A 22,974-nucleotide genomic window follows, 5' to 3' on the forward strand; every position below is an offset into this window, starting at 1 on the left:
ATTTGTGTTAATAAAGCTAAATATATTCATGATTTCTTGCTTGAAGGTAAGGTGCCATTCATGCAGTAATATATACTTGATTCATTTCATGCATCTGGGATAGCTCTTTTGTTAGTTATTAGATTATTCACAAATCAAGAGGTTAACAATGGATACAGGAAAACTATGCAGCAAATGAAAGCTCTCTAGTTCTAGTAAGGAATAAGAAACATGCATTTAATTAATTAATATGCATTTAATTAACACAGATTCTTAGAATAAATAACTTACTGATTTTTGTTGGGCTTCTACCACTAGAGCAAAGCCTGTGATGACTCTTCCATCTCATGGAAACTCTGCTGCAGTTAGAACCATAGAAGCATGGAATAGTTTGAGTTGGAAGGGACCTTTAAAGTGCATCTAGTTCCAAGGCCCCTGCCGTGGGCAGGGACACCTTCAACTATGTCAGGTTGCTCAAGGTCCTATCCAACCTGCCCTTGAACCCTTAATATACTAAGTTAAAAGAAATCTGGAGAAGTTTGGAGGAGATCTGGAAAAGCTTAGTGAGATTTCTGGTTGGAGGGTTGGATGTCCCAAGCGCTAGTAGTTACTAAAGATACAATATGCAGATACCTGTGAAAGAAAATTACCAAATTACACATACATAAATATTAATAAAAGTGTGCCTTTTCAATATCATATTTTAAATGGCTTATTTCTCAATTACAATTGCAAAATTATTGTAAAGTTTAGGAAAATACTTTTGCATGTAGATATCAGGTTTACTTCTATTGAATGTATATCTTTTTTTAATTATTATTTATTAGTCTTGTTAAGCATGGGGATGTGTGCTTGGAAGCAGATGAATGTCCATGTTCATGGAAAGGAAAAGAATACTTTCCAGGTGACAAAGTGATTTCTTCCTGTCATACATGGTAAGTACAGATCTATTTATGTGTTTATTTCATTTTAGTTGTTTAGCTCTGACTTGATTATTGCTCTATTTTTTACCTTCATGTTTTGTAATCATTTCACACTAGATTCTAATAAATGATCTGCCCTAATTTTGTATTTATGCTCTTTCAAAAACTATTAAAATGCCTTTCTTTAGAGTTTGTTGTTTCAGGAAACTTTTACATAAAAAAAAGCAATATGTTGTTTGGGAATGGAAATTTGGAAAAGAAAACAAATTTGGAAATTTTCAATTTGGAAAAAGTGTGATTTAGAAAAATCACTGTTTTGATTGTCATTCTGTCAAGATAATCTAAATGAATATTCCTTGTCCAGTGTTCCTAGAGTACAGGAAAAATTCTTCAAATATTACACCTGTGTGACATTTGTTAAATCAAAACTTCCTTCTTCTGCATTTTAACATTTATCATAGAATCTAAGCATTCTAAGAGCCCAAAACATAAGCCTGTGGACTGCTACAATGATGAATTCAGGACAGTATTGAGCAATACCATTTTCTGAGCATAGTAACATAAATTGTTTGGCTTTGCGTGTGGGTAAGATAACTGATGAATGAATTGGCATTTAGAGGAAGTGTTCCACTAGACTTTGGTTGATAGGACCACTCAGTGATATGCAGAGACCTGTTCCTTTCACCATCCAGTGTCATAAGTACAGCTCATTCTCTGTAGCTATGCTACTCTGCAGTTTCCTTGAGTGCTCTCAGTAGAACACGGTACAACATTTCAATAAGCTTCACTAAAGCTAAGATGTGAAAACATAACACATCTGCATGATCCCGATACAAACTTTTTTCCTGATGGAGCCACCTGTTTTCTTTGTCTACTGTTGAATACTTCAACCTGGCACTAAGTGTTTGTTCAGAGCCACAGAAAAATCAGCTATACTGTCAAGTATCTAGATCCTGTAGTAGTGCTGTAGCCTTCAGCTTATCAGCAGAGCAGTTCCTTCCTTTTGTCCCCTTCTATTAGCTTACCAGGAACATTTGACTGGTCTCACCTGGTAAACTATTGCTCCTGGCCTGTGCAGCTCTCTATAGCCTCGCACAGTGAAGACTTGTCCAGTCAGCGCTAGACACTGCCTTGTCTGGATATCATTGCCCCCTCCAGCCTTGTGCTGACTGCCTACCTCTGCCTCTCGTCAGGTCCTCAGTATCTGCTCTAGAAGATATTTGTAGTCCTTTGGTCGACTGGTGAAGCGACTTACAAGCCATCTCCACTGGGCAGGCAGGTAAAGCGACCCGGGTTATTCACCCCCTTATTTCCAAAGGCCTCTCCAATTAGACCTGGTGTGATTGCTTGCATCAGAAAGAACTATTATATTCCATTTAATCTGTATGAGACTTCACCGAAGGCAGCAGCAGTGCAGGTGGAAAGACTGGATATTAAGCCTTCTGTCTTTTTTTCTGAGGCCAGGCCCATTAATTCCTGTATAATCCTCATGGGTTTTCAAGTCTTCCACATCCAAGAAGCAAAGACATGTGAAGTGATAATGACTTTTTGGCAATCATTTGTCCACTGACAGGCAGTCTGCAACCAGCTATGCTTTCTACAAAAGTGACACATTTGATACAAAGTGCAGAAGGTCTTTTAGACTGCTGTGTATGTATGCTTGAGTATATTTGATATGTCAAAGGAAAGGTGCATTTTTGCTTGTGCAAAGCGTGAGAACACTCAGCAAGACCATTTAAACAGTCGTAACAATTACAATGACAATAATGTTATTTAGTGCACGGAAATAGTGTATGCTGGTGTTAATTATCATTCATATCTCATTTAGTAAGAGCAAAATAACTATTAATCTGACTTGTCCAACAGTAAAATGGCAAATTAAGTAATTTCTTAAATTGAAAAAGTACCAGTGGAATCCCAGGGACTTTCAAATCTATCACAGGAGTATGGCTGAACTGCAGTTCTGTATTTGCCATTTTTTGAGGTGGACTAATTTGGTTTTCAGTGCTACAGCCAGAACATATACTGGCTAGATTAAACATCTTATCAAGTTATCAAGCTTATCAAGTTTGAGACCATCTAAGGAACCTGAAGGTGCATAAGTCCATGGGACCTGATGAGATGTATCCAAGGGTCCTGAGGGAAATGGAGGATGAAGTTGCTAAGCTACTAACCATCATACTTGAGAAGTTTTGGCAGTGAAGTTCACACTGTCTACAAAAGGGGACATAAAAATCCCATTTTTAGAAAGGCAAAAAAGGAAGACCTGGGAAACTACAGGCCAGTCAGTCTGACCTCTGTGCCTGGCAAGATCATGGAACAGATCCCCCTAGAAACTATGCTAAGGGACATGGAAAACAAAGAGATTGGTGACAGCCAACATGACTTTACTAAGGGCAAATTGTGCTGGACATTTTTGTTGGCTTTCTATGATGGGTTATAGCACTGGTGTGTAAGGGAAGAGGAACTGATGTCATCTACATGGACTTGTGCAAAGCTTTTGCTGCTTTCCCAAATGACATCCTTTCCCATATTAGATCCATGTCTCTAAATTGGAGAGACAGGGATTTGACAGGTGGACCACTCAGCGGATAAGGAATAGGCTAGATGGTTAGAATAGGCTAGGTGCAACTCCAAGAGTTGCAGTCAATGACTTGATGTGTTCTAGCAATGTGTTCTTGCAGCCCAGAATGCCAACTGTACATACCCTGGGCTGCATCAAAAGAAGTGTGGCCAGCAGGCCAAGGGAGGTGATCATCACCCTCGACTTGTCGCTTGTGAGACCTCATGTTGAGTACTGCGTTCAGCTCTGGGCCCTCAAAATAATAAAGACATGGACCTGTTGGAGTGAGTCCAGAGGAGGTCCAACAGGCTGATCAGACGGCTGGAGCACCTCTCCTGTGAAGATGGGCTGAGAGAGTTCAGCCTGGAATAGAGAAGGCACTGGGGAGACCTTATATTGGCCTTCTAGTACCTAAAGGGGACAAGAAAGGTGGAGGGAGACTCTTTATCAGGAAGTGCAGTGATAGGACAAGGGATAATGTCTTTAAGCAAAAAAGAGGGTGTGTTTAGATTAGATATAAGGAAGAAATTTTTCACTCAGAGGGTGGTGAGGCACTGGCTTAGGCAGCCCAGAGAAGCTGTGGATGCCCCATCCCTGGAGGTGTTCAAGACCAGGTTGGATGGGGCTTTCAGAAACCTGGTCCAGTGGAAGATGGTGTTAGAACTATAAATGACCTTGAAGATCACTTCCAACCTATCATTCTATGATTCTGAGATTAAACAGAAATGGTTGTGGTATTAACTGAACATACCAGAGTAGCATTTTGGTGCTGTGTTGTGCCAGGTGAGATGGATGGTGCAGGTAGCTGTGCTGGTTTAGTCTCTATGGGCTGCTCAGTTGGGCTTTCTGTGTTCTTAAACAAATATTTCTCAAAAATACATATTAAAAAAGGCTAGTCAAAGTCTGAAAGCAGCTAGTAGCTCTGCTTTTCCAAATAGGAGACTCTAGGTTCTGATAATGAAATGTTAGTTTACTTAATATGCAAAAAGACTGGAGCAGAGGACGTTGAAGACCTAGTATATCTCTTAAGCCCTTCCTTAGGACTGTAAATATATTAGGTTTCCTGAAAGAGAATACTTGCAAAGGAGTTTCCTACTCTTTGCATGGTAAGAAATGTTTCTTCACCAGAGTATAACTGAAACTGAATGTCTCACAGAGAGCATGAGAAGCCGCGGTTACTCTTTCCATCCATGTGTCCTTTCCTTCATTTGCCTTTCTCTCTCCATCAGCTTGGGTGCCTGCCTTAGGCAGTGCTTTAAGATGACTGGACTTAGCTGGGTGAGTCCCACTACACTCTACTTGTGCTTTGTTATGGAAAACACTTTTAACATGTAGTACTTTTAACTTAATCTAACCAAGTGCTTCATGTAGGTATATAGATAGTTATATGAAATATAAGCTTGTTTCCAAGTGGAGTGTTGGAAAACCTGGAAAATGACTTCAGGTTGGTACAAGTTACATAGTAAAGGAGCAGAAGGAAGCATGGTGCTGCTGGTAACTGCAGCTACCTTTATTTGCTTGATTGTTGGTGTCTTCATACAAACAACGATGTTCTAAACCTGTCACATCTCATAGCAATATGAGTAGAAAAGGAAAAGTTATACTGATATGAAACTTAATATTTTATTGGTGCTTTAGTATGAGATGTCAAACATCAGTGATTTATCATTATTTCCGTAAGTCAGGTTCATATGTTAGTTGTAAAATATGAAACGTTCATTTAATCAGGTAATTCATCATTTAATATTTTGAAAATAAACTTATGTATGTGCTGAAATTATGTCATGTTCTCTATTTAGTTTAACCTATATTTGTAACATACATCTTGTTATAGCTGTAATAAAGTTACCAGGGCCCCAGCTTTGCTGCCTTTATCAAGGAACTTTTCTTTTAAAGTGTACAAGTGATTTAAAAAAAAATAACATTTTAAAAAATTACTTGTGGAAACTGGAAATGAAATTTTGTCCATTATTTATAAACATGACATTTCTGGAAATGTTACTCAGATGCCAATGTGTTGATGCACAGGGAGACACAGTACTCAGTGCTGCAAAGCCTTGCTGTTAGGTAGTCACAAAGCAAAAGTAATTCAGAAAGGTCCTAAAAGTCACTTACTGTAAATGTGGTGAAAGCATTTTAATGCTTAAGGTAGCCATAGGCAGAACCTGACTGAGCTATTCTTAGGCTAAGGTGTGACAATACCAATGTATCAGGAAAACAAAACAAACAAAACAAAACAAAAAAAAACCAACAAATTCTTTCAAGGAACCTAACAGGAGAGTACTACTGTTTTTTTTTCTTCTTTACTTATGCAAAATTCCCATTCAGTCATAGAGTGAATAAGGATGGTAGTAGTAGGACACATTGCTTGTTGGATTTGAGAATCAGCTAGTATAGAAACAAATGTACTGTGAGAAGGTGATAGAGATAGCTTTATCCTTGTAGCACGTTGTTGGTATGAGTAACTGAGGAATAAATTATGTTACCTTGGGTGGCATTTTCTTCTCTCGTTATGACAGAAGAAATGCCCTTTCAATGTGTGTATGCTCTGGAACCTATAAGGTCTAACAGGAAGACACACAGGCTGTGTGTGTTCAATACGTGATAAATAAAAAAAAGGGAATTGATTTATTTATGCTGCTTCTAGTTAAAGTTTCAAAGTGGTTCTGTCCATAGTCCTCATACTTACATGTCCTTAGTAGTTCTGCTTCTTAATGCAGTAGGTATAATCATTTGTCTGTGGTTATGACTGATATTACCATTGTTGGTCATATATTTTGCAGCATTTGCCAGCATGGATCATTCCAATGCACCTTCCATCCTTGCCCTTCCATGTGTACTGCATATGGTGATCGACATTACAGAACGTTTGATGGACTTACATTTGACTTTGTTGGAACTTGTAAGGTTTATCTTGTTAAGGTGAGACTTTTTTTTTTTTTAAGCCTTTGTAAAACTGGATTTAAAAACTACCTGTTAAAAACTACCCTTGTACTTGTGTCCTGTTTGTACATTATACTGAGTACTACATGTATTTAAGCTTCGGTGTTGCTTAGACTTTAAGTCATGCATAACATAATAATAATGTACAGAGGTTTTCTGCTAATTTCAACTATGTAACGATATATATCATTATATTAGTATATTTAAAAGTGCCTATTTTTTTTTTCTTTGCAGGGTACTTCTTCAACCAGTTTCTCAGTTATTATAGAGAATATTAACTGCTTTAATACTGGAATAATTTGCAGAAAACACATTTTCATTAATGTTGGAAAATCTTTTCTAATATTTGATGATGAAACTGGGAATCCAGTAAGTGTCAGTCTTTAATACTGCTAAAAGGCAGAATATGTACCTGAGTATTTTTTCTTTCTTGTTATGTAGCCGAGGTGTAAATATCTTCACAGTGAATGCTTATCAAACCTGTATTGTTGAATGAAAACCTTAAACAAAATCTTGGCTATATTTCATGAAAATGCTAGACAATTGTAATTCTTCTGTTTAGCCTCGATGCATCTATGGAAAAATACAGATATTTTGAAGTCAGTGGGTGTCTTGCTATTAATTCCACTAGAACTAAGATTTTAATTAGTTCTGGAGTATAGTTGTATAGAGGGAATATTCTTATACTTCCGCAAAAAATTAAATTGCAGTTTCTGGTATATGCTCCAAAACAAAAATTTCATTTTTGTTATGGCCAAACTGCAAACTGTGTTGCTGTAATCTTTAGTATTTATAGTAATTTTGGTGTAAGTAATACTATTGATAGTTTGCAAACCAGCTACACAAAGAAAGTGGTGTGTCTTTGTGTGAGGTATTTTGTAATTAAAACAGACATCTTAGTCTGTGCTACAAATAATTCGGCATCTGAATGATATTGTATGCAGGTAAAAATGCTTTATGTAAAGAAGATGGCAGTCTGTGCATATTTAGATAATCACTTATTTCAAGAGGATGCTCCATGCACACCTATACTTATACATATTCAAAAAAGCAGCTGGCTAAGACCTTCTGAATGCAGTGCTGTATACCTAAGTGAATTTTATACCTCCCTGATGAACCATTAACATTTTTGTCTTAATTGTCATTACTCATACTGTAAATTTGATATAAAATCAACTTTTAAAATAATAAATCCATAAAAATCCAACACTGTTCACAGTCAAAATCCAGACCACTTTGGTTAAACATTGATTCCTGTGTGGTCTTTTTTCAGTTTTGGGACTTCTGTCTGAGAACCATTTGTGTCATTCGTTTTACTTACATGTTCCTGTCAAGTGAACATTTTGTGAAGACATTATTTACATTATAAGCTATCTTGTTTTATTTTGAATAGAGCTCATCTAGTTACATGGACAAATTACAAAAAATACAGCTATGGAAAGCTGGGTTTTTCACTGTTGTTCATTTGCCTGATGAGCACATCACTGTTCTTTGGGATCAGAGAACAACAGTTCACGTACAGATGGGTCATCAGTGGCAGGTAAGTGGAAGTCAACACTCTTAATGCCATTTCTTTGAAATATTTGTGTAAGTCTTATTAAGTAAATTTATGTCATCATTGTTCAGAGAACAGGCAATATGTCATGAAGCCTGTAGGAACTCAATAGCAGTGTCAAGAAGAGAGGTATTCAGCTACCTTGTCAATTAAATTAATCATTCTCATTTACAATCTCTTTTCCCCCCTATTCACTGTTTACTGTCTAACTTCTATAACAGCAGAAATAAACCTCCCGGGGCAACATTCTCCTACATTACTCATTCCCTGTGTGACTGGAGCAGGTGGTATTTTGCTGAAATGTGAAAAAACAAATTCCTAGCAAGCAGGTCACTTCTCTGAACAAAAGATCAGCTCTCTTCTCAAAGACTTGAGATACATAGTTTAAAGGGAATGATACTGATGTCAAAATAAAGTATCTTTCACAATTTTATTATCGCAAACAGCTGAACTTTTTTGGCAGAAATTCAGCTGAAAAGGATTGAATCCTGACAAATTTATAATGGAACAACAGAAGATGGACATGTATGAAGCAACTTTTGAAAGCAGTTGTGACTGGTAGTGTTTTATATCTTGTAGAAAGAAATATGTTATGTTTGTTGTTTTTTGTTGTTTCAGGGTGAATTGACTGGATTATGTGGAAATTTTGATTTGAAAACAATAAATGAATTGAGGACTCCAGATAATTTTGAACTAACAAACTCACAAGAATTTGGAAACAGCTGGACAGCTGTAGAGGTACTTGGAAAAATAATGTATTTGATAGTAGATTTATATATGATGTTGTTACATCATACAATATATCTAGAATAAATTAAGACATTCATTCAACAAAGCCTCAATTAGGCAGCAATGCAAAAGACAGTATATATATGGTTCTTAGAGATATCATAATCCATTAAACAGAACAAAGTAATTGCCTTTGTTTCTAAACAGTACTGTGTTGTAGAGAAAACATAAAATAAACAGTTCCACAGTTATTCAACATAACCATTATTTAAGTAACAGATCAGCAAATATAATTTGAAATCCATTATCTATATAAACATATATTTTACATAAATAAAGAGTATTGATGTTTGAATAGTGAAGCAGTATGTTGTGAAATGTACATGAATTCTGAAGTTGTTACTTAGAATATCTTGCAAAATAAATTCATCATAGCTAGCATAAAAAGACCTGATTTCTGACCCTTCTAATGAAAGTTATTTAAAAGATCTTTGCTATTTATTTAAACTGACTGTTCAGGTAAGTAAAGACTACAGATTCAGACTTTGTAGCAACACTTTTTAGAGCTATATGTGTGTATGTGTTTTCCTGCTGCTGTCAGACAAATGAAACTGTGTGTTTTTCATTTCTGCTGATTAGCATACCCTTTTAATTCCATATCTTATTCTCTCTTAAGTTTCTCAAATGATGCATTTTTTGTGCTTTACATTTCTTAAAAAACAAAACAAAACAAAAAAAACCCCACAAAACTATATTTTGTAAGTTCAAATGTTCTAATTAAACAAGTTTCTCCCCTTCATTTTGCTTTCTTGTTAAGTGTGTTGACAGCTCTGACATTCGAAATCCATGCAGTTTGAATCCACTTAGAGAGCCATTTGCCAAGAAGGAATGTGGAATACTGTTAAGTGAAGCATTTGAAGCTTGCCATCCAGTGGTGAGTTGGGGTCACATGTAGGAAGATGTGAAAGTGAACATCTCAGTAGTGATAACTTTACTCTTCAGCTCATGTCTTCCATAACAGAGTAATTTTTACTACTGTAGCAAAAGAGGACATGAAGAAAGTCTAACCCATACTTATTCTGATTCTAAAATGGGAATGTTTAACTGGGCCTGTAACAAGGACTATCTGCACTTAGCTAACTTAGACAGTAAGCCATTTGTTAGTGCCATATAATAACACTTCGGCACTGTTTAGCTTTTTTACAATGTGGTTAGTATTATTAGTCACCTTTACAATTAGTGGAGACAAGATTATACCTGATTTGTATTACCTTTTTTTTTTTTTCATTCTAAGCACAAAAATTTGCGTAATTGTGACAACTCGCTTTAGTTTGCTCAAGTGTATTACATAACATGCACATTTTTCAGGCACGTTTAAATAAATTCATAGCTTCTTCTAGGCAGTATTATATGTGAAGAACTCATTCCTAGAAAAAAACTGCATACATCTCCTCACTCAGGCAACCACCTAAGTAAAATGAACCGTGCAACTTGCTCAGACAGTCAACAGGCTCAGGCTCAGTTCAAGAATGGGGGGAGCTGATTTCCAGGGCTAGGTGTTATATGGAGAGTGAGTATCCCAAGATGTTCAGGTGTTGAAACTGTGTGCATAGTGTAGAAACTGTAAGCGTCAAAGGGGTTCCTAGGGAGAAAGAAGTTTCTTCATGAAAGACGACAAGGAATCTTGCAGGGTTGTTTTGTATAATATTATTTTGGAGGAAAAGGGAAGGCAATGTTAAAGTTGTATTAATAAAACATTGGTTTATTTCACTGTAAAAGGTATCAGTTGTGTTCCTCATGACTATAAATATTTAAGTGTAAATCCATGTAGAATGTATAACAGTTCAATAAGCAAATTAACATCGACAGTTTTCTTTGAAATTTTGTCCCTTAAGACTTCAGAGTAATCTGAGGGGAAAATCACAAGCTGTCCCATAAAATTGCCTAATTACATGAAGAGAATGAACCACTCTCATGGGAAAAGTTTTCCATCTATTTTATTAGTTCTTACATTTTACATGTATCTAGCTTTATTAACACTTCTGGGATATATTTATTTGTGGTCAGTTTAGAAAGAGTTTCTCTTATTTCATAAGCTTCTGTATAGTTTATTATGGTTTAAATACTACAAAGCCATGCAAAATGAGCTCACATTAACATCTCAGCCTGCGTGTTTGTAGTGGGTCATTGATTTAATTATTACTGAGTACTATACAAGATTTTATGATACGTTCTAATACACTGTTTTTCTTGTATTTCAAGAAGACATGTAAGTTAAAATCTTTAATAGAAGTCTTATACGTTAAAAATTTAAGGAATTGCAGCTTTGAGCTGATTGTTGCCAGTGTCTGTATGAATATTTTTAATTAGTGATATTTATATTTCCAGATTGACGTCACCTGGTTTTACTCAAACTGCTTGACAGACACATGTGGTTGTAACCAAGGAGGTGACTGTGAGTGTTTCTGTACAAGTGTGTCAGCATATGCCCATCAGTGTTGCCAGCATGGAGTTTCTGTAGACTGGAGGTCCCCTAGAGTGTGTCGTAAGTTTACTTAACAAGCATGGCCAGTGGCTGCCACTGTATTCATGAGACCCTTATTGAAAAATCAAACACACTGAGTTCCCTAAAACCAGGAATGAAACTCTTAAGACAAATTAGCAGAGCTACAGCATGAGTGGCTGTGGGGTAGAAAGATGAGTGTGTGCCTCTCACTGATCTCCATGCTCATTTTTGTCTAGCTGGATTGCATATTTCTTTCCATATTGGTGGGTGATGCACTTCTAGTTTTTCTTCCTTGTCCCATGATGTGAAAGGAGACATCATGGTAAATGGATATTAGGATATTGCATGCAGGACATCCCTCAAACATAACTTTTGCAGCTAATAGTTCATGTGATTTTCATCTTCAGGAGGGCTGCACTTATTAACAGAGTCCAGGAAACATAGCTGTGCCTTAGTGCTGCCCCCAGTACAAATGTGGAAGATAAGTCTTCCGAAGGAAAAAAATAAAATAAAGGATTTTAAGCAGGATTTTATAATTACCTTACTATCCCCATTCAGCAGTGCTGAGAGGTTGTAAAAAAATAAATAAATAAAAATCTGAGACATTTTTCTATGGCACCTGGTGCAAATGCCTAACACAAGACAGTCATTTCTGCAAAGATGTAATGGAAGACGGCAAGAAAGAAAGAATGGAAGGAAACAAACAACTATCTTTCTAGCTTTGCAGTGGCACATAGAGAATATGCAGCTTTCTCAGAGTCACATGAAATTTGTTCTAGAGCAAGAGGATTACTCATAATTTTTGATAGAAATGATGCATGCATGCGTGTGTTTTAAAGTGAGCATGGAAAGAGCAAAGTTTAGCCTTAGCCACTAGAGGTCGCAAAAAGCCAACTATAGATATGTAAGCTTAGGATTTGTGATAGAAAGTAATGTTTTATTTAAATCAGTGTGGTGAAATAAATATTTAGCAATAATTAATGTTTGAATAAATGCTTATGTGTGATCTAGCTTGGCCAAATAGTTGATTTACAACTCAATAAATAAAGGGTAATGGAAAACCTGTTTATCTGCAGAATGCGTGCAATTGCTCTTTCTTTTCTTTCTATTTTTTAGCTTATGATTGTGAATATTTCAACAAAGGTAAGTCTTAAAGGATCTGATAATAAGAATATAGAATATTTGGTTTCTTTATATTACTCGTAGTATTTTGTTTAAAAATACTGTGTTGATGAAAACAGTTGCAAATGATATATTATTAAAGTAACAAATAATCTGTTTTACCCATTTATTTTGCTTTTCCAAAGGCTTTTAATTTCACGATCCTTTTAATGTAGATCATGGGTCTTTCCCATGTCTGTTTATCTCAGTTGCTCTGTGTTTATGGATAACAATTAAGTAATTAATAGAATATTCAGCCCCATAGTACTAGTGGCACTCCTTGCTTAAGGCATACTGCAGTCAAAACTTGATACCTGTTGTTTCTGTTAAACCAATGCTCATCCCCTGTGCAGCCACCAGAGAGAGCTAGTTATTAATGTAATTCAACTTTTTGTGACTAAATGTTGAACTATCTATTTAGGTATGCCTGACTTAGCTTTAAATTCCTGAGCAACAGGTATTGCTGGTGTATTATGATGGATCACAGAGAGAGGTGCAAAACTGATACAAGGTGCTTGAGTAAAACTTCAGTGGTTAATTTGTACTGGATACCGTTTGTGCTTCTGTACTACTGTGGTAGCACTGGAATCTCTATGCAGACTATTTTAAAGTTATATTGAGAGTGTCTGCATTGTTAGACATGGCATAGATGTAAGCACTGCAAGCCAGCCTGATATAAGGAATGATCAGGACTGCGGCTATTTATTCTATAACTCTTTTTATCATGCTTACATAGAAGCATGTCTATCAGGATATTCTGGTCGTCTATTAGACTCCATATTGCAGCAGCTTACCCCAAAAAAGATCTTGGAGAAGAACTGAGTCTAAGTTAGGAGAGACTTGTGCAACATATCAGCCCCAAGCTATCTGGCCAAGAAGTTACCATTTCTGATACATATACTGTTGAAAAGATTTTGAGTAGGTTCAAGTTGATAATGCAGTGGAATTTTAGCTAAATCACTATTTAAGCTATTAAATTAATTTAAATAAGAGTTCAGTTGAATAGGAGATGATTGCAGTTTTAAGTTTCTGTTCTGTTCTGTTTTATAAATGAAATACAGCCTGAGATGAGGTAATCTTGCAGTTGTAACAGATGGAAATGGCAGTGCCTCTAACATCTGTGGCAGTAGCGTGTGCTAGTAGTGAAGCTGGATGGTAACATACACTTCTGAAGTGTGGTATTAGTTTTATTTGTTGCTGAATTCTCACTGACAAATTACTTGGAATACTGGAGGATTGTACATTGGAAAAGTTTACAATAAACATGCATAACATGTATTTCTTTCTTCTCATCTTCCCACTGTTTGCTAATCCAGCTCATAAATACTCAACATAGGATGTTCCAGAGCTGCCAGTGGGAAAAACAAATTATTGTGCTAAAAAATTTTCTTCTCTACCACAAATACAGTAGCATTGCAAAAATTACTTAGTTTTGGAGACAGGAAGGTTAAGAAACTCTTTTAGAGAGAGGTTTTGTCTATGTAATTTTTTGTAACTTTCTTTTCGTGAATCTAGAAGCAGGAGCTTTTGTCTTTGATAAGGGGAAATTCTCAGGTGGTAGCTTTTTCTCAAGTTTTGAACAGAATAGAGATCTAAAACTTAAATTTATATTAACATATCCAGAATAATATATGTTTTAAGTAATTTTAAAAATAATCTTCAGCTCCCTGCACTAAAGGTAACCAAATATCACTGTACACGTTTATCTATGCATGGGCTTGTGTCCTAATGGGCCACATGTTCATACCACATGCAGCTTCCTTAGCATTTCAAAACTCTTAATATCTTTTAAGATTAGGGAGAGACAGAATACAAGAGCAAGCTGCAAATTGCAGTTCATATTTTTAACCTGTTTGAACAGATTTTGAGGGTCAATGGTATTAACTGCAACTATCAGCTGAGAAGTTCTGGGAGACTTCTAACTTGGATGCTTGCCATATCCTGGTTTGTGGGTAAAACAGTAGTGCGATAAATTGCTCAAGTGTGGTCTAAAATGCCTGGCTTTAACAGAGGAGTTTACAAAAATCATTTCAAAATACTGTGAACTTGGAACTAACTGAAGGAGTGTGGCATTGTGAGATTTGTGAAATGATAACCTCACATGCTTTTGTTTTTTTTACTTATAGGTAAAATTTGACCTTTCCTTTACTTGCAATGCTGATTTCTTCCTGTCATGCTTCCCAGTGTTATCATAGAATCATAGAATGGCTCAGCTTGGAAGGGACCTTAAAGATCATCTAGTTCCATCTCCCCTGCCATAGGCAGGGATGCCACCCACTAGATCAGGTTGCCCAGAGCCTCATCCAATCTGACCTTGAACATCTTCAGGGATGGGCATCCACAGCTTCTCTGGGCAGCCTGTTCCAGTGCCTCATCACCCTCTGAATGAAGAGTTTCCTGCTAACCTCTAATCTAAATCTCCCCTCTTTTAGTTTAAAACCATTCCGCCTTGTCCTGTCATTATCTGATTGAGTAAAAAGTTGCTCACCATCTTTTTTATAAGCCACCTTTAAGTACTGAAAAGCTGCAATAAAGTCACCCCAGAGCCTTCTCTTCTTTAGGCTAAACAGCCCCAATTCTCCCAGCCTTTCTTCATAGGAGAGGTGCTCCAGCCATCATTTTAGTGACCCTCCTCTGGACCCGTTCCAAGAGCTCCACATTCTTCCTGTGCTGGGGGCCCCAGACCTGGATGTAGCACTCCAAGTGGGGTCTCACAAGGGCAGAGTAGAGGGGACAAACACTTCCCTTGACCTGCTGGTCACTCCTCTTTTGATGCAGCCCAGGCTGCAGTTGGCCTTCTGGGCTGCAAGTACGCACTGCTGACTCATGTCAAGCTTTTTGTTCAAGGAGTTCTTTGATATTTGACGGCAACAAACTATTTCCTGCAAAATGCCTCACACTGTGGACACTAATAAAATTGGTTTTATATAATATTAAGAATTGGTAGAGACATACAAGTAAACAATTTACATCACAGGATGGTCTGTAGAACACTGTTTACTTCTAAATCAATTAACGGATGACTCAGTTAACTTAGTGAAGTAGAGGAGAAGGAGAAAAAGGAGAAGCTAATGGTGAATCTTGAGAAGTCTTGAGTCTTCAGGTCTCAAGTTTGGAGTCTTGAAGTCTTGAGTCTTCAAGTCTTGAGACTTGAATCAACTCTTCAGTCCTGAGTCTAGGTAATTTGGATAGTTTTGAGAACGGGTATTTTCTAAAAGAGTGTGACTTTTTTTTGGTTGTCATTACAGTTTAGCATATAGCACCTAGAGTTTTCAGAGTAGAGAGATATATTTCTCTTCATGTGCTATATTGTTATGTAGAACTCATGCATGTGTGATATTTGGCATGAAAGGTAATTCTGGCTTTTTTTTTTCTCCACAGCTCTGGGAAAGGGCCCATACAAACTGGTCAGCTACTTGGGTGGGAAATTTGTACTGGCAGTGAAACTGGTGGATGGTTTTGTTTTCCCTGTGAGACAAGAAGATGGACATGCAGTGAGCTTTATGCTTACCTCAGGACTTTATAAACCCAAATCACACGGTAAAGTCCCTGTAGTGTAGAGGCTTAAGTAAGGCAGAGCACATTCTCTCCTTGAATACTAGCCTATGTCTAATTACAGGCCTGGGTCAAAAAATCTTTTCTCTTCATGTCAGCTGATTCTGCACCTTAATGTTGTCTGCCAAAGTTTTGATTTGGCTGGTGTTAATTACATAATGTTAGCTTTAGAAACAGATACTTTTAGTTGAAAAACTAACAATCCTTCCCTAACCCCAACCTTCAGAAAACCCCAAACCAGTATTGTAGCCCAGTGCTTCAGATACATGTTGCTCCTTCCACCTTTCCCCAGGCAGAACTGGGACATGGGAAAGAATGGGAAAGAGGTGATATATGAAAAGTATTCTCTAATTCACTCAGTCTGCCACCATCACTTAATGTCTTGTACAGAGACGGCCATTGGCTCCAACTTGAGCTGAAGGTGTGTGCTGTGAATGTGTCTTCCTGTCCTGAATTAAGTTTCCCAGTGAAAGCATCTGTTGTTTATTCAGCAGACAAAATAAGTCTTGCACACCTTTAGACAGGTCGAGAAGACTTACAAGAATATATTCAGCACTTTGTGACATTGATTAAATGCTATAGCTGTCTGCATACCCAACTTTACTGCCCACAGAGCACTGAAGCCTCAATATAATTTTACTGCTTATAGTCTACTGATCATGTCTTTGGACAGCCTGAAGGTGGCTGTCTTTGTGTAATCAAAAAAAAAAAAAAGGGGGTAGGGGTTAGTTGAAAAACTGAGAAGCATGTAACTGTTGTCTATAGAACTGACACAAGAACTCATGTAACAGAATATCCAGGGCCAGATTGCTTTTATTAGTCATAGTTTTGAGACTTGTACGTTGCATTCATTTTAGGTTTGGAAAGGGAAGGTCAGTCGTACTGTTCTAGTCCTGTATAAAATCTTTGTCTTAAAATTGAACCTGGCAAGTGGAATTTGTACCTTATAGTTCAATTTAAGAGAATGGTGTTTCATCATTTGGCCATGGAGGAGTTTGTAAAATCAATGCTGTATTTTTCATATCCATGTCTTCATTTATGTATCTTTGCTGTTGGTTCTTCACTACCTCAGAAAAATGGATATGTTTCATCAATTTCAGACAAATCATAGACACTGAAAATTTTGGATCTTGAAACTGATTGGCTGTATGGCAGGTATTATAAATCATACTGAGAGTCTGTCATTGCTTAACAAATAGCTACTTGCTACGGGCAATTATTAAAAAGATACAAGTGCAACTATGTTTTTCAAATAAGTCAAAATTTTTATGCTCAAAAACCAAGCCGATCTTCTGTACATGTTATAAAAGAACCTGGTAGAGTATCTGTTTAATAGAGATCATTTGTTTTCTGTGCGTTTTTTTTTTTTCCAAGAAATGCTATCCAGGTCTGGAGGGTTAGTTGATTTTACAGTAGTTTAATGGCTTTTTTCAACAGAATAGAAGAGTTTACAGCAAAACAGAACGGAGTAATTTTGTAAGAAACAGATGCCTATAACAGGCTCAAAATCTGCCTCTCTGCAATTGATCGTACAGGGGCTTGCTTGAAATCAGCAGTACTGTTTTAAGGGTAAGGTATCATGTGGATACATTTGCCAAAAAACAGGCTTTGCTGTAAACCTTCTTGGGGGAAGGGCTGGAGAGCTGACTGCTTAGAAATGAATACATAAATCTGTAAGCTGAATGCAAAATACGTTTTTGTAATTTATTTTTAATGAAAAGCTGAGCTCTTGAGCTATGAGTTCCTGATAGCAAGCATAACTTGCAAAGCTAATTAGGTGAAGTTTACATTTTTATTAAATAAATGGTTAGCAAAGGCTGTAAACTGAAGTTCTAATTGACTGCTGGGCTATATTCCTTTGTCCTGGTGTAGGCAAATGTCCTAATCTGCTTGTAATCCTGTTTTAATGTGTAGTGTATTTGGAAAACCAAGTGTTCATCAGAATCTAGGACTTTAAAATCCATATATAATTATATTTTCTTAAAAGATTCAGGGCATTTTCACTTGTAAGGCCATTGCCAGTTTTCATCGCCCATGCTACTGATAGCAGTATGTTACATCAGAGTGACTTTAGTATATTATGGCATTTAAATGAGTTCTGTGTCTCTTTTTCAGATTCCAACTTGGTTTCATTTGAAACAGCTGAGAGACCTAATTATTTTCTTCAGTTGTCCTCCAACAATACCCTCGTTCTTTCTAAATGGGAAAAAAGCGAAGAGTTTCACAACAAATCGACATTTGTTATTCACAAGAATACATGGCTTTCTGGTTACAGTTCCTTTGAATCATTTGCAAAACCAGGATACTTCATCCACATTTCTGCATCTTCAGTTGAGCTTCTGAAGTACCATCATTCAGAGGAATTCAGACTGTCAATCCTTTTTAAACTAGTAGGTAGGTAATTAAAGTTGTATTTTATGAACATCAGTTTGTTTCCCATGGAAATATAAGCTAACTGGTACTGATATTTTCAGAGGTGACTACATTTCTTACTTCTCCCCAGCATCACTGGAAGCTGTGGATAATTTGTTTGTGACAGGCTCAAAATCTTCTTTGAGCTTTGTAGTAAGGAAGAGATTCTGTTTTCTTGTCACAAGCCATTAAATACCCACAGAACTTCACTGTATTTGCCAACTGGTTTTGGAAATGCATAGACTATAGCAAAGTTTCTGTGCAATACTTGCTTTGTGGGTTGTGAGGAAATTCTTAAGGAATAGAAAATTCGTGCTGATGAATAACGGATTCACAAAGGGAATAGAAAAAAAAACTGAATGTGTGTCTATAAGTTAAGGTCTATAGATGATGTTTTCTCTTCCCTTCCTTCTGACTGTGTTTTCTGTACAGTGCATTCTCATTGTAAGCTTTGTGGCCTTATAAATCATGCTATCCAGTGCTAAGGACATGCTTATAGATTACACCTCTCAAACTTTGTTTCACCTGAAAAACACCCTGACCTTATTCATGTACCCACTCACAGAGGCTGTGCCTTCTGTGATGTTATCCCTTAGTGTTTCAGGTGCCATGTAAGTGGTGATAGATGCCTGTTCTTGGGGATCCAGATGTCTGTTTCTCTAAAGTTTCTTGGACAGTTGCAGCTTCTGAATATGCAATGTAGACTGCTGTGAGGCTGTTTCTACCTTCTTGAGAGATTCCTGTTCCCTAACAGTAGTCACGTTCCGCAGAGATGTAAGGAACATAAATGTTGGCAACATTCTTAGGGCACTGTAGGATGTAGAATCTGCTGCCATAAGGACTGGTGACAAACACCATGCATTAAAAAGTCCATAATTAATCAAACTCTGTCTCATTTACATTAGTAACAGAAACAAATAACAGGAAATAACTCTTTTCACATACTCTCAAACTCGAGAGCCATGTGCTGAAATGAAGATGGCCTTACAGATCAGGAATGAGATACAAGAAGTTATACTGGACTGTAAAATAAAAGAAAGAAGATTGTTCATGAAACTATCATTTGCTGTATTAGTTAATGATTTATTTAATGCTTTATTGTATTATCAGTTTGTCTTGATATATCAGATACTTCTAATGCATCTATGTGACTTTATTGTGAACCTCAGTGACAACTACTGATTGCTGAAACCTACTGGCCTTTGTGCAGTACATAAAATTCCCAAATCACTATAAGTGTTTATTATTTTTATGTTCTAACGCTTTGTAATGTGCTGTAACTTTAAATATATTGGTAACTCATTTATTGGTGTAGCAAAAGTGTTTTAATAGGTATTCTTGATAACACAATTTTCATAAACCAGTTCTTCATTCTCTGAAACCAAAATTTTGTTTTACAAGTAAAAAAAGAAAACGTGATGTTGTAACAGACGAAGCATGGCCTGGCCATGTTTTATAGTGACCATTTTGAATCTCTTGGCATAGTCAAATCTGAAGCAGGCGTTGACTTCTGTGACAGAAGAGGCCAACTGTATGCCTCGTGGAGCTTCTTGTTATCAAAACATTGAATTAAAGTGTTAATGGTAGCATTGTGAATCTGCTGATGTTTTGTGGTGCATTATGATGACAGCCTAATGCAGCTGTTGACTGGCACACTCCAACTTCAGAAAAAATGACAGATTTTGTCATTGCCAAATGCCTGTTGCCTCTTGACAAATGCTTGTAATTGCAGAGCTGTTGAGGTTTTTGAACAGCAGAATTACAGAGCTAATGCTGTTACCAGGGCGTTCATACAGTATTTCAGGCAAAGACCTTTTTTTGGACATAACAAAAATATCTCCTTAGTCTTTTATCTTTGAGGAAGGAATGAAGAAGGTTAAAACATGTTCCAATTCTCAGTGGTCATCCATTAACACAGGGTGGTATGTCTTTTCAAGTGTGAAGTCTTTACCTTCCAGTCATTATACCAAAAAATCCTATCTATGCCAATGGAAAACTAAAACAATTTACCTCAGCAAGTGGGATCAGATCAAATTATCTAGAGGCATTTCATTAATCACCACATCCGAGGGCTTGGGTTTCAGAGTTTTATAAGCAGAGAAACACAGGGCTCGAATCTTTCTCCAGTGTACTTTCACAAGGCCCAGCCTGCTGATGTAGGGTAATTACACGGTCTAAAAATACAGCAGCATTTGTTTAAGTTAATGGAAAAGTTACACCAGCTCCAGAGAGCACAGGCAAAAGCATATTGGATTTCCTGCTGACTGTTGTAAATGCTTTGCATATTAGATCAGAAACTCTTGAACTGGGAGCAGCTATTCCTGCGGAATCAGAGGATAAATATCGGGAGCAGAATAATAGGCCCAGTAAATCCCCTTGGCCAGAAAGTTCCTCATGAGACTTCTTCATGCTCTGTGACGCACATTCAAAAGGAAGAATTTTAAATGACCTGATCACCACAGCAATAGATACGTGGTTGTTTAAAGTCAGCTGACGAGTCACTTTTTCCAGTTTCATAGCAATAAATATTGTCACATTCAAATACGTTGACTATAAATTACACAGATAGGATGGGCTAATACTGTGAAGTATTTCCATGAATAGTCACCTCAGTTTTTAAATTGAGTTGTTTCATTATAGTTAGATTTGTTTGCTCTCCTGTTCCCACAAACATTTTGGGGTTTGAGTTGATAACTGAATTTGAGTATCTAGAGTATGTATAGTAACAAGGAAATATTTATAGTCACAAGAAAATAGATTTTACATTCTTTGCAGGAATTTTTACTGCCAGTAGGTTGCTTTGTTATGCATTCAGTTGAAAGAATACACTTAGTCTGACCAGAACAATAGAGACAGAGATGTCAAGTTTCAAATTCACATTTGATATCATTGAGAAATTAGAGGAAGTAAGGAATTGATCTTTTTATGGATATAGCTACAGTTTCCTTACTTTTTTTTTTTTTTAAATCATGTTCTGAAGCTGGTTGCCTTTACCATTCACAGAATTATTATAAGATGTGTTACTCTTTTAATATCACTGTGGGTTAATATTGTATATACTATAAAAATGTAAGTAACTTGCACTATGTAAATCATGTGGTGAAGTTCTTAATAAGGTTAGCTATGTGCTTAAAAAACTAACTTGCTCTAAGTGTAAGGGCTGTCTCAGATAGAATTTTCAGATAAAATTAACATATCAAGATGCAGTAGATATATGCACACTGCACACAGAGGTATTTATCAATGTTTGATACAGGGCATTTTGCTTGTTTTCAGTGTATGTATCTTATACAGATATAATATGGTACAGAAACATGGTACAAAACTGAAAATTAAATTCTTTATTTTTTTTTTTTTACAAAAGTCTCTTACGTCTTTAGTCAGATTTGTACATGATATAGTTGACTAGTTACCTTCAGTTTACTCATACCCATTTCCATCAATAAAATTCTTTTTTTTTTTTTTTTAAATGCCCTGTTTTACTTACGCTGAATTGCTCTTAAGTTTAATTTGAGCTTGTATGCTTTGCCAGTCCCAAAGATCATGACCTAGGGCTTGGGACTGGATAATGCTGAGCACCTGCTGTTCTACCTGCAAATTCCGGGTATGTCCCTAAACACATCTGCTGAGTAGCTCTTGGAATTAAACTGAGGTTCCTGGAGAATTATAACATCTTTCCCATTTATACCACAAAGACAAATGTTTGACCTCCTGCTTTTGAGTGAATAAATAGGAGGAGATTAGATAGTTACGTTAACAGGATTATATTCATCCACCAGCATAACAGTAAACTAAAGCTGACGTATTTGAAAGGTAGATAATTATATTTTGCTTTCAGTGATGTTTTGGCTAGGCACAAAGTTCATTCTTTTCAGTGATACTTGCTTACATTTCTCATTGCAGAAACTTGAAAGTCATGGGCAGAGTTTGTTGGTAGTTTGTATGTGTTAAGTGGGTAGATAGTATTTCATGTTACTAAACTTGTAACTGAGGAGACAGGCAATCTGAGTTACTAAGCAGAGTTTTGCTGCTGTTATAAATAGAGTGAATTCTAAAGAATTTTTTTCTTCCTTCTAAATTGTTTGAAATCTTTGGGAAAAGTAACAAAATAAAAAGGTACAAGATGAGAAGGAATGTTTAAATACTTTTATTTTTTCATAGTTTTAAAAACCTTTATTTTAAATACAACCTTCTATTGAAGTCAGTACAATTAAATTTTTTTTTTTTTCAAGTAAATAGATTTTATTTGAACATAGCAAGAAATTATTCTGACAATGGCAAATGTTGTTCTTGTGGGGTAGAAGTCAATATAAAAAATGGCGGGATGGACTTGTGACCAGTAGGTATTGTCAATACACATACACACACACACAAAGTGGCCAAGGTACTAAGAAAGGTAATTGTGACTCAACAGAACACCACAATCTGTCAGTGGTAAAAAATAAAATTAAAATTCTTCATTGGATTACAGTAGTAGTTCTACTACAGTACTAACTGTTCTTATTACCACAGAATTAAATCTGAAAGCCACAGAGAATGAAGATCATAAATGCTTCTCTGAAGTCCAAGCATGTGAGAGAAATACATATGGGGTTGGCAAAGTGTATAGGCACATTCATACAAAAGCTTTCTACAGTACCATAACAAT

General features: G+C 36.4%; 1 protein-coding gene across 4 annotated transcripts in view; it reads left to right on the forward strand.

The window, feature by feature from the left end:
- Positions 1–22,974, forward strand: part of OTOG (otogelin) — a 110,861-nt gene that overhangs the window by 47,742 nt on the left and 40,145 nt on the right. For all 4 annotated transcript variants that reach the window (XM_083837231.1, XM_083837228.1, XM_083837229.1 and 1 more), the window contains exons 24-33: positions 807–914; positions 6,249–6,387; positions 6,643–6,777; positions 7,802–7,948; positions 8,582–8,701; positions 9,510–9,626; positions 11,081–11,237; positions 12,315–12,341; positions 15,741–15,899; positions 18,030–18,308. In XM_083837231.1, the coding sequence (XP_083693357.1) occupies positions 807–914; positions 6,249–6,387; positions 6,643–6,777; positions 7,802–7,948; positions 8,582–8,701; positions 9,510–9,626; positions 11,081–11,237; positions 12,315–12,341; positions 15,741–15,899; positions 18,030–18,308 (1,388 nt within the window). The remainder of the gene's footprint in view (positions 1–806; positions 915–6,248; positions 6,388–6,642; positions 6,778–7,801; positions 7,949–8,581; positions 8,702–9,509; positions 9,627–11,080; positions 11,238–12,314; positions 12,342–15,740; positions 15,900–18,029; positions 18,309–22,974) is intronic.

Source organism: Anser anser (assembly GCF_964211835.1).
Source record: "Anser anser genome assembly, chromosome: 5".
Classification (NCBI taxonomy): domain Eukaryota; kingdom Metazoa; phylum Chordata; class Aves; order Anseriformes; family Anatidae; genus Anser; species Anser anser.